General features: G+C 37.9%; 1 protein-coding gene across 1 annotated transcript in view; it reads left to right on the top strand.

Moving 5' to 3' along the window:
• Positions 1 to 12,917, top strand: part of LOC144969926 (high affinity cationic amino acid transporter 1-like) — a 43,335-nt gene extending 30,418 nt beyond the window's left edge. The window contains exons 6-10 of the mRNA XM_078909001.1: positions 1 to 26; positions 1,811 to 1,984; positions 6,296 to 6,829; positions 10,471 to 10,598; positions 11,821 to 12,917. The exon at positions 1 to 26 is cut by the window's left edge and continues 159 nt beyond it. Coding sequence (XP_078765127.1) covers positions 1 to 26; positions 1,811 to 1,984; positions 6,296 to 6,829; positions 10,471 to 10,598; positions 11,821 to 11,978 — 1,020 coding nt within the window. The 3' untranslated portion in view covers positions 11,979 to 12,917. The remainder of the gene's footprint in view (positions 27 to 1,810; positions 1,985 to 6,295; positions 6,830 to 10,470; positions 10,599 to 11,820) is intronic.
• The last annotated feature ends 208 nt before the right edge of the window (positions 12,918 to 13,125 follow it).

The following is a 13,125-nucleotide window of genomic DNA, read 5'->3' as shown; positions in this document are numbered from 1 at the left end:
TTCATCACTTATGTTGTCCCTCTCAGGTGAGCAGCAAAATCCAAAGATAAAAATCTGAACAATAATAATAATGATACTACTACTACTACTACTAACTACTACTACTACTACTACTACTACTACTACTACTACTACTACTACTACTACTACTACTACTACTACTATTACTACTACTACTACTACTACTACTACTACTACTACTACTACTACTACTACTACTACTTCTACTACTACTTCTACTACTACTACTACTACTACTACTACTACTACTACTACTACTAACTACTACTATACTACTACAACTACTATTACTACTACTACTACTACTACTAATAATAATAATGATAATGATAATGATAATGATAATGATAATGATAATGATGATGATGATGATGATGATGATGATAATAATAATAATGATATTAATGATATTAATGATAATAATAATAATAATAATAATAATAATAATAATAATAATAATAATAATAATAATAATAATAATAATAATAATAATAATAATAATGATATTAATGATAATGATATTAATGATATTAATGATAATAATAATAATAATGATATTAATGATATTAATGATAATAATAATAATAATAATGATATTAATGATATTAATGATAATAATAATGTCATATCGTATCAATATCATAAAAATATAACGGTAAAAAGTTAGTGCTACTTTAACAATGATTTAAAACTTATCAAAATATTTCATTTCTCTTATCCTTCTGGGCAAGTCGTGTCTGTGAAACTGTATCAGAGACAAAGCAAAAAAGAAAAATACAAGGAAAAAAAATACATTCCAAACAACCAGCCTGTCTCGACTGTAAATCCAATCCCAGAAGGTTTGAGGTTCGATTCCCTGTCGAGGCAGGCTCACTTTTGAGAATGTTTTATTGGTTTTTTTTCTTGTATTTTTCTTTCGTGTTTTGTCTGGTACATTTTCATAAATATAGATAGTATGCGCTTGTCTAAGAAGTTCACAACATTGCCATCCGGAAGTATAACGAACCAATACACAAAACTGTGTGACCATGAACTTTTATAGTCTGGTTAATACAGTTTAGTGAGAATTACTCATAAACGCGAATGGCAAAAAACAATAACAAAGACCCGAGTGACGTCATCTTCGTTCTATCTACACACACTTGTTCAGATTTTTACCCTTTAGATAGGACGCTACTTTATCGAGAGAGAAAAAAGTATGTTCAACCAGATCAAACAGACCCAGCTTCCCAACTACTACTGGGTGGACAGGAGGAGAGAGAATGGTGGGGGGGGGGGGGGGGGAAGAGGGCCAGAAGAAGAAGAATCTGGACTTCTGGGTTGGATTTCGTGCCCCATGTGAGGCATTTTCAAAATAATATTGGAATGCATCATTTTTAAGGGGTCCCAATAGATCAGTTGGTAGAGCACTCGCTTCGCAAAATAAAGGGGCCGAGATCGATCCCGGGTGCAGTCGAGATTCGTTTCTTACCCTCCGCCGATCCAGCAGCGATTGGGTATCTGGGTGTATGTTAGATTTGACGGAAAGTACTTTGGGACAGACTAACGTTCTATCCAAAGGGTAGCAAACAATTGCTACATGCTATTGTCCGTTTCACTCTACAGAAACCGGGATAAACTCCTGGGCCTGGTGACTTGTGTGTATTTTGAGTGTATTCTTCTTCGTGGGATCTTGTGCGGCTGTCTGGTTGAGACTTGTGGGTGATCTCAAACGAAGTACTTTGACAGTGTCCTCTTGGAATCTACACCTTTTTAAAAACATTTTTTTTAAAAACGTTTTCCTCTCCAGCCAAATCCCAGACGCCAATGGTATCCTAGAAGTGTTCGGACCCTTGGGCTACTCCTACGTCAAATACATCATGGGAATCGGAGCGATCACCAGTCTGTTGACCACCATATTCGGAGGCCTGTATCCCACAACGAGAGTGGCTTACGCTATCGCCAAGGAAAAGTTCATTTTCAAGTAAGTGCATCTGTATCGATGTTAACCGTCTCCCTACCAACCATACGGAAATCGGTAAATTCCTTAAGATTAAATCAACAATTTTCTCATTCCAGTTTCTTCTTTTTATCACAAAATTTAACTCTCCTTACTAGCTATTTTCCGGATTTTCCCCCAAGACTTCACACCCAACCTATACAAAATAAAATTATTTCACTCAAACACAAAAGCTATTAGTTCTTGCTATACATATTTCTTTCTGATAAACTAACTCTTCGACACAGTGTTAATATACTTTAACTATAGCAAACAATATTATGACGTACAAAAGAAATCAGAATAAGAAAAATGTTGGCTGCATCGTAACGAATGTGACGATTTTCCTGTGGGTGGTAAGGAAGGGGTTAAAGAAAAACTTTTTGTTATAGCTATAAAAACTTGACACTGTGTTGTAGAGCTGATTTTGCTGAACAAAATTATGTATATTATAATGTACGTGTTGTTTTTCTGTTTGAGTAAGAAAAGACAATTTTTGTGTTCGATTGGCCTGATGGTGCAGGAAAAATTCTGGAAATGGCTGGTAAGGAGGGAGTTATGGGTTTAAGTAAAATACTCAATTTATTGTGTCCGCTTAAGCCATCTTCAAGGAAAAGTTTATTTTCAAGTAAGTGCATCTGAAGTATTGATGTTATGGGGTTAAGTAAAATACTCAATTTGTTTTGTCCGCTTACGCTAGCTCCAAGAAAAAGTTCATTTTCAAGATAGTGCATCTGTATCGATGTCATGGGGTTAAGTAAAATACTCAATTTGTTTTGTTCGATTACGCCATATCCAAGAAAAAGTTCATTTTCAAGATAGTGCATCTGTGGTATTGATATTATGGGGTTAAGTAAAATACTCAAATTTGTTTTGTCAGCCAGGCCAATAGGATTCAATAGTCGTAACGTCACTTCCTTCCTAATGACGCATGATAACTTAGCAACACTGGCTCTAAACTATCGGAACAATGGCGGACGCCCGTATGAAATATTTCTCCGGCGAGCATAAAAGCGTATCCAGAGGGGGAAAAAAATAAATTTGATCATGTTTTGACTTTTACACATTCTGGTCACAAGACATATGAAAAGTTCTAGCCAGCTTGAAGAATAAAAAGTAATGAGTTTCTTTGTTTAGAACCAAGATGGCCGCCGTTGCCGGGAGGCGTGACATCAGACTACTGAATCCAATTGTAACCGATACATAGAATTATGTGACTTATGACTGACCCGTTTACAGCCTGTTAGAAACATTTCAATGAGACCGCCTGTCTGAATGTACGCAAAAAGTCGTTGTTTTTTTGACTATGTGGTCTTGTAATATGACACTTGCCTTCGGATCGGAAGCTCCAGGTTTCGAGCCCCGTTCTAAGTGGCTCATAGTTGAGTCTTTGTAAAATACAATTAACTCACATTCTCTCACCGTACTCGGGCCGATAACAATGTGTGTCGGAAAAAATGTATTTTCGCCTAACAAGCGTCATATTATATTGTCCTACACGTTAAGTGTTTCTGTTGGCTTGGGATCTCTTGTAAAGCGCTTTGAGCACGTTAAGTGGATATTGCACTTATAAATGCTCGATTCCATTAAAACATATGCTTGTTATATAAATCTCTGTGAAGAGTTGAGTTTGTTTCCTGAAGGGGCTGAAGCATTCTATAAGTTTTCTGAAGTGTCTGTATCATTTTGATATGAAAGTCTTGCTTTATTATCAACATAATCTCTGCCGTACTCTGGAAAAACTCGTATTTAAAAATTTGGCCAGAAAACTAGTCCTTCAAATGTCGACCGATTTAAATGACCCTTATCTTGGCAAAAACAAAAATCCCTCTCAAACCTAGGGCATCGCCAAATCTTCATTTAAAGTCCCAGGGTTGATAGTTTTTTGCCAAAATGAGCGTCATTTAAATCTTATCTTATCTTATCTTACTAAAGGCTTAATAGGAATGATCCTTTAAATGCCTTATACAATAATTTATAATTACAAAATCTCATATAGCTTGCATTGTATCATTCACGGACAGTTATACTAAACTTTGAATGTCAAAAAAAATGTATCAATGCGGCAATGTAAAATCGAAAAATACTATCGTAGAATACTGGTAATTAAAATTTAAAAATTGAGCTTTATATAGCGCAATATCCACTAAATGTGCTCAAAGCGCTTTACAAGGGGTCCCTGGTCAACAGCAACATTTTAACGTGTGTGTCGGGACATGCCGCCTGTTAGGCGATATTACAATTTTTCGGACAAAGACAACGCTGTTAATGGCCAGGTACTCATTTTACACCTGAGTACGGTGAGAGAAAGTGAGTAAAAAGCCTTGTCCAAGGACTCAACTATGCGCCGAGCGCGAGGCTCGAACCCAGGACCTTCCGATCAGAAAGCGAGTGTCATACCACTAGACCTCATAGCCATGGACATGGTCGACCGGCGATTCTGGAGAACGAGTTTTTTTGACAAATTTTTTAATGCGTGTTTTTACCCAAAGTAAGACAGTTAGTTGGTTCAATCTATATTATTATTGCTTTTTGAAGAGAATAGGATTCAGTAGTCTGATGTCACGCCGCCTGACAACGGCGGCCATCTTGGTTCTAAACAAAGAAAATCATTACTTTTTATTCTTCATGCTGGCTAGAACTTTTCACATGCCTTGTGATCAGAATGTGTAAAAGTCAAAACATGATCAAATTTATGGGGTTTTTTTTCCTCTGGAAACGCTTTTATGCTCGCCGGAGAAATATTTCATACGGGCGTCCGCCATTGTCCGATAGTTTAGAGCCAGTGTTACTAAGTTACCATGCGTCATTAGGAAGGAAGTGACGTTACGACTGTTGAATCCTATTAGAAATAGCTCTAAAGAAAAAAACGATTTCTATTTCTGACCAAATTCCGTGATCTGAAATAACACGTATTCACAATTTTTGTTAGAATATTCGTCCTTCAAATGTCGATTGATTAAAATAACCCTAATCTTGTCAAAAACTTTCAAACCTGGGACACAATCTCGTCCTTCAAATATCAAACGATAAAAATGACACTTAAAATAGTAGTCCTTCAGAGCCATTAGGCCCATAACAATAATAATTACTTGCTACTCTTTGGATATGACGCTAGCAAGTCTATCGCAAAGTACTTTCCGTGAGATCTATCAGACCCAACTACCCAATCACTGTTGAGTGGACAAGGGGGTCAGAAAAAGTCTCGACTGCACCCGGGATCGTTCTCGGTCACTTTGTTTGTGAAACGAGTGCTCTACCAACTGAGTTATCGGGACCGCCAGAATGACACTCATCTAGTCCAAAAAGTCCCAGCATTGAGAGGCTTTGATAAGGCGAGAGTCATTTTAATCGATCGATATTTGAAGGATGAGTTTTCTGACCAAAATTTTGAATGTATTTTTTATGTCAGAGTACTACAGTTTCAATCTACTTTTCGGCATGTTCCACCCCTCGGCTATGTGCGCTATGTGGTCTAGTGGTATGACCCTCGCTTTCGGATCGGAAGGTCCTAGGTTCGAACCTTGCGCTCGGCGCATAGTTGAGTTCTTGGAAAAGGCTCTTTACTCATATTCCTTCACCGTACTCAGGTGTAAAACGAGTACCTGGTCGTTAATCGCGTTGTCTTTGTTCGAAAATTTTTAATATCGCTTAACAGGCGTCATGTCCCGACCTACATGTGAAATGTTGCTGTTGACCAGGGACCCTTTGTAAAGCGCTTTGAGCACATTTAGTGGATATTGCGCTATATAAAGGTCCATTTTGTAAAAAAAAAATTACCCCTCGAAGCGATACAAGATTGAAGCTTAAGCTTGAGCTTATCTAACTTGAACTTTTTATATAGGGCATTATCCACTAAACGTGCTCAAAGCGCTTTACAAAGGGTCCCTGATCAACAACAGCACATAAATTGTAGATCAAGACATGACGCCTGTTAAGCGATGATTCAATTTTTTTTAACCGACAGAGACATCGCTGTTAACGGCCAGGTACTTATTTTATACATGAGTACGATGAGAGCCTTGTCGTAGGACTCAACTATGCGCCGAGCGAGGCTCGAACCCAGGACCTTCCAATCCGAAAGCGAGTGTCATACCATACCACAAGACCCCATATAGCCGCACTGTGGATAATGATGATAATAATAATAATAATAATAATAATAATAATAATAATAATAATAATAATAATAATAATAATAATAATAATAATAATAATAATAATAATAATAATAATAATAATAATAATAATAATATATGATTGCTATTTTAAAGATTTCTTTGTTTTCTTTGGCAGGTATTTTGACAGAATCGATCCTAAGAGACAGACGCCATTCCGGGCCACCATCATCTGCGGGACCATCGCGACCCTCATGGCCGCTTTCCTAGACCTCAATCTTCTTCTGGGCTTCGGCGTTCTAGCAGCTCTGCTGTGCTACGTGTTCGTGGTGGCAGCGACACTGGTCTCCAGGTACAAGGACACTGGGGAATTTGAGACTCTTCCACTTGCCCCCGACCAGCCACGATCTTTGTCCCGAAGCATCAGTCGGAAAAATGTCTTCGTCAATCCTTCCCTGGACGATGTCCCCATTGGAGACTGTTGTTTCCGCTTCCGGGCCAAAATGAGGCCGCTGCAAAAGATGGCGTTGGAATATTTCAAGACTTTTTTACTGATCATCCACTTGTGTATCATCCTGTGTTGCATTCTGGTCGCGATTTGGCACAAGGACTTGCATGAAATCCCGTACGCCGTGATAGTCGTCTTTGTCTTGACCGTCGTTTTCATCCTGTTTCTATACGCCATCATGGTGACTCTACCACAAGTACCAGGGTGAGATAAGCCGCGTTAAGCCAATTAATATTATACTTATATATATATATATATATATATATATATATATATATATTTTTTTTTTTTTTTTTTTTTTTTTTTTTTTACAGTAGTCCTTCAGGACCATCATCCCCATGGAGCCGGAGTTTATCCTAGTTTATATAGCGTGAGAGCTATAATAACAATTGCGTGTTATACTTTGGATAGGACTCTAGTCTATCGCAAAGTACTTTCCGACAGATCTGACAGACCTAGCTACCCAATCACTGCTGGGTGGACGAGTTGGGGGGGGGGGTGTCAGTAAAATATATCGACTGCACCCGGGTTCGATCTCGGCCCTTTAGCGTGTGAAGCGAGTGCTCTACCTGCTGAGCTTTCGGGTTCGCCCCATACTTCTATTAAGGATATTTTTTGTTGTTGCTATAGATAATGTGCGCTTGGCCAAAAATCTCACAACATTGCCATGTGGAAATATAACGGACCAACACAACAAAACTATGTGCAACCTTGAACGTTTATAGTCTTGGTAATACAGTTTAGTGAGAATTGCTCATAAATGTGGATGGCAAAAAGCAAGAACAAAGACCTGAGTGACGTCAAATTCGTTCTACCTATTGATTATCTTCCTTGAGTTGTATCCAGGACAGGTATAGATAGTATGCGCTTGGCTAAGGAGTTCACAACATTGCCATCCGGAAGTAAAACGGACCAACACACAAACTTTGTGTAACCGTGATCGTTTATAGTCAGGTTAATACAGTCTAGTGAGAATTACTCACAAACGCGGATGGCAAAAAAAAACATAACAAAGACCTGAGTGACGTCATCTTCGAACTATCTATAGCACTGTGATAAGGACAACTGATGAATTTTACGTGTGAATATAGCTCACAAATCACATGATACGCAATAAACAATAAACCCCAATACAGAGATGCACATAGTCAAATTATGGCAGCCCTGATTCGGATTCGGATTGTTATGTTCTATAGATAGAATGAATTTGACGTCACTCGGGTCTTTGTTATTGCTTTTTGTCATCCACGTTTATGAATCATTCTCATTAAACTATAGATATTATGCGCTTGGCTAAGAAGCTCAGAACATTGCCATCCGGAAGTTTAACGGACCAACACACAAAACTATGTGTAACCTTGAACGTTTATAGTCTGGTTAATACAGTTTAGTGAGAATTACTCACAAATGCGGATGGCAAAAAACAATAACAAAAACCTGGGTGACGTCAACATCATTCTATCTATAGAGAATAACCATCCTAATTCGAATCAGGGCATATCAGTATTAACCAGACTATGGACGTTCACGGTTACACATAATTTTGTGTGTTGGTCAGTAATATTTCCGGATGAGCTTTTAGCCAATCGCATACTATCTATAAATAGAACGAACATGACGTCACTCAGTTTTTTTGTTATTATTTTAGCCAGTCATTTTTATGAGTAGTTATCTCTAAAGTGTATTAATCAGACTAATCAGACTATAAACGTTTGACGTTACACATAGTTTTGTGTGTTGTTACGGAATATCCCACTGGCATTGGTTATGAGTGGTTGATTTTTAAGGGTTCAACAGTCGTGACGTCACTAATGACGCATAGTACTTGGTTCTAAACTATCGGAACAATGGCGGATGTCATTATCTCCATCACCGCCCTTATGAAATACTTCTTCAACGAGCATAAAAGTTTATCCAGAGGAGAAAATCACTATAAATCTGATCACGTTTTGACTTTTATACATTCTGATCACATGACATGTGAAAAAGTTCTAGCCAGCATGAAGAATAAAAAGCGTCGGTTTTCTTTGTTTAGAACCAAGCTACTGGTTTCTTGACGGACGTGACATCAGACAATTGAATCCTATTGTCTTTTCCTACTTCTCTCTATTTGCTTCATTTCTTATCATTGTTAAATAAGAGCTTAGAATCGGACGTCAATACCTAACTGTTTTACCATTGTGATCGCCCTACCATTTCAGTGTTGCTTTGGTCCAAAAACTTGACCCACCGCCAGACAGAAAGAAAAATGATGACCCAATTGAGTACTATGCCACACTCCCCTTCTTAACCAATCCTCCCCCCCCCCCCCAAAATAAAAACACCCCACCATCAACCCCATTGCTTACAGCCAGCCTGTCACCCTATCATTTGCGGGATAACCTTAAATGTTTTTCGTTTTGTACAGTACTTGCCAGCTTCTAGCACGCTATGCAATACAACACGCTGGAGCTGGGTGACCTAATGTATGGGTTACCTCCCATGAGCGTCGGATTTTAAGGCACGCTCGGATTCTAGCGCTCTTTTTGGCTTCTTCCCAAACCGTGCTAGAATTCAGCGAGTACTGTATGTTGTTGGTATATATTTTTGTCTTGATATAATTTGTTTGAGGGTTGGGATGAGGTCACATTCGGATTATATATTTTTTTTGTAAATGGGCGTAATTCAGTAAAAATAAGAATCTACTGGCAAATTTAAGAACTCGTGATAACTGTTGGTTATATTTTCAATTGCGTCCACTCAACTTAAACAAGGGATAGTTTATTAGATGGTCTCATTTTGATCCACTCACTATTCAGCCCGCACGATTAGCGTTCAACCCCCCCCCCCCCAACCCCCTCCCTCCCTTGCCCCCGCCTCTTTTAGTTAAGTCCTCGGGTCATAATTTCCCTCCTACCACCCCCCCCCCCCTTCATATTAAATGCATGTCATATCCTATATCTTGATATACCCCCCCCCCCCCCCACCCACCCCAAAAAGCTGCTACTCCAAAATTAATTTTTGTTGTTTGTTTGGGTTTTTTTTGGTTTTTTTTTTTTTTTGTTTTTTATTTTTTTGTATTTTCTTTTTGTTTGTTTTTGTTGGTTTTTTTTTTTTTTTTTGTTTTTTTTTTTTATTTTTTATTTGTTTTTGTTTTGTTTTTTTGTTTTTTTTTTGTTTTTTTTTGTTTTTGTTTTTTTTGCTTTTGCTTTGTTTTGTTTGTTTTATTTTGTTGTTTTTGTTTTTGTTTTGTTTTGTTTTTTTTAAACAAAACTTATTAATATTTTTGTTTCTTTCGACGCTTCATTTGGTGGAGGGTTTCGTGGTTTGGTCGTAAAACGCCTATGAATGTAGATATAATACATGTAGAAGTATATGAAATGTAAATGGATAAACATAAACCTATATATATATATATATATATAGAGTGTATTGCTAGGAATCACCTTGTCGTGTTAAATACTCTTCACTGTGCTTATAATGTTTATTCCCATAGCACCTTAATATGAAACTACGTATATTTTTTTAATATTTTTTTTTCGTCGTTAAAGGGTTAACCATGGCCGCCCAATTGTTTTAGCCACTTTGAGAATCAAAGATGAATTCTTGTAAAGGTTATTAATTTTCGTGTTAACCCTTTCCAGAAAGACCCAATCCTTCTGATCAAACATGCATTCCTCGTCATAATATTATATATTTTTGATTTAAACTTATATTCAGATTTAAAAGCTAATTAAGGGTTAAACCTGTTTGTTTATATTTTAACCCTTTCCAGAAAAAAAACATTTCTTCATATCATCACGATTCCTTTATAATATAGTTAGCTAAGAGTTAAACCTGTTTGTTTCTATTTTAACCCTTTCCAGAAAGACCCATTCCTTCCGGTCCAGGATGATTCCTTACATCAGCTTGGGGACAACCACCATCAATATCTACTTTATGACGCTTTTCGATAGCACAGCTTGGCTCTTTTATATCGGATGGTTGGCATTTGGTGAGTGTGGGGCCTTTTGGTATCTGGGCGGGTGGGGTTCCTGACCTCCCATAGTGGGCAGGGAGATACTTACTGTGTCTTCTATCACTGTATACTGGGTGGGGTTCCTGACCTCCCATAGTGGGCAGGGAGGTACTTACTGTGTCTTCTATCACTGTATACTGGGTGGGGTTCCTGACCTCCCATAGTGGACAGGGAGGTATTTACTGTGTCTTCTATCACTGTATACTGGGTGGGGTTCCTGACCGCTCATCGTATGCAGGGAGATACTTACTGTATCTTCTATCCCTGTATACTGGGTGGGGTTCCTGACCTCCCATAGTGGGCAGGGAGGTACTTACTGTGTCTCCTATCTCCCTGTATCTGGGTGGGGTTCCTGACCTCCCATAGAGGGCAGGGAGGTACTTACTATGTCTTCTATCCCTGTATACTTGGTGGGGTTCCTGACCTCCCATAGTGGGCAGGGAGATACTTACTGTATCTTCTATCCCTGTATACTGGGTGGGTTCCTGACCTCCCATAGTGGGCAGGGAGATACTTACTGTGTCTCCTATCTCCCTGTATCTGGGTGGGGTTCCTGACCTCCCATAGAGGGCAGGGAGGTACTTACTATGTCTTCTATCCCCCCCCCCCTTATACCTGACTTCCAACATGCTTTCTATCTTTGTCTTGGTATGAAATTACTTGGTTTTGTCCTGGCCCTGGCCAGATACCCTAGCAAGGATTATTAACCTAATCGGTCTTACTTTAATGCTACGTTATGTTATGGCATGTGTTATGTTATGGTTTATGTTATGTTATGGTATGTTGATGGTATCATGTACAGACAGGTGTACGAACGAGGAAGTGTTGGAGAAGGTGAGAAAGGGAAGAATATTGATCGATACCATCAGAAAGAGGCAGTTACGGTTTCTGGGACATGTGTGGAGAAGAGACGGAATAGAAAAGTTGGTAACATCTGGGATGATCGAAGGAAAGAGAGCTAGAGGAAGACAAAGAATGACTTATCTAAATAACATAAGAATGGCCAAATGTGACTTTAACAGCAACACAGATTTCATGCGCACCGCAGAGGATCGTGATTCGTGGAGACAGCTGACCGGCAACGTGCTCAAGAGCACAAGCCACGATGGATGATGATGGTATGTGCTATGTTATGGTTTATGTGTTATGTTATAGTTTATGTTATGTTAAAGTTTGCGACCGTTCCATCCATCCACAGGGATGTTGCTCTACATCTGCTACGGTATCTACTTATCCTGCTGTCCCCAAGCAACTAAAAGTGAAACCACGCCCATATTGGCCGATGTCAAAGGTGACGACGATAAGAAACCGATCGTAACAGACAAAGAATGCGACATAGAGGAATCAATACATTAATGGACATTTCCTTTATGATATTTACTACTATCTAGTTATCACTTAGACTTAATGAATTATTATAGACTTTATTTATGAAGTATTTTTATGCGATCTGAGCAGGGTAAAACGTGAAAGATTCCAGTATGCTGATGGCTACCTAGACACAATTGCATTAACAAATGGATAAATAGGTATATAGATAGATAGATAAATAGATAGATAGATAGATATATATATAGATAAATATACGAATAAATAAATGGGTTTGAAACAATGTGAGCTGCGTGAGTAAGAAGTTGTAAAGGAAAGGCCCTTTGTGTTTTGTGTGTATGGATGTTATATGATAGGTAGGTAGGTAGGTAGATAGATAGATAGATAGATAGATAGATAGATAGATGAATAAATATGTTAATAGATAAACTCTCTCCTTACCAGCCATTTTCAGGATTTTTCCCAAAACTTCACACCCAACTAACAAAACATACATTTTTTATCACTAAAAACAATAGCAGTAAAGTTCCTGTCATCTGTATCAAAACATGCTCTACAACACACTGTTCATTTTCTTTAAATTTTATGATGTACAAAAAAAAATTTGAATAAGAAAAATGTTGGTTGTATCGTATCAAATGTGACGATTTTCCTGTAGTTGGTAAGGAGATTGTTAGGAGATAAATAGATCATCAACCGAACACATAATATTTCAACTTGTGTTTGGTACATTCCATTCTTTAGGCAGCAGCATTCCATGATTTCTGTCTTATGTGTAGCTATTTGTTTATTGTGTGCTATGTACACATCTATACAGCTTGGGGCTTAGGGGACGTTTTCATTCTCAATCTGCTTTGCTCACCCATCAGCCAATCAAAATGCCGGGCTGAGATGATTGTGTCTGTCAAAACAAAACCCAACAACAGTTAAACAAGATAAAGCCAATATATATATATTGATATATATATATATATATATATATATATATATATTTATATATATATATATATATATATATATATATATATATATATATATATATTGATATATATATATTCAAGACACCAGTAGGCCTGCCTAGCGGGTGGTTGGATGGGAGCATCACCCTTGAATCATATACCTATGATGTTCGCATGGGTGTACGATCCGATAGTGATGTCGTTTCTTCTTCTCT

This window comes from Berghia stephanieae, chromosome 4 (assembly GCF_034508935.2).
Source record: "Berghia stephanieae isolate SIO BIC M18660-M18661 chromosome 4, UCSD_Bste_1.3, whole genome shotgun sequence".
NCBI classification, from domain to species: domain Eukaryota; kingdom Metazoa; phylum Mollusca; class Gastropoda; order Nudibranchia; family Aeolidiidae; genus Berghia; species Berghia stephanieae.
The sequence above is the reverse complement of the archived record's forward strand: the minus strand, read 5'-3'. Positions and strand labels throughout refer to the sequence as shown.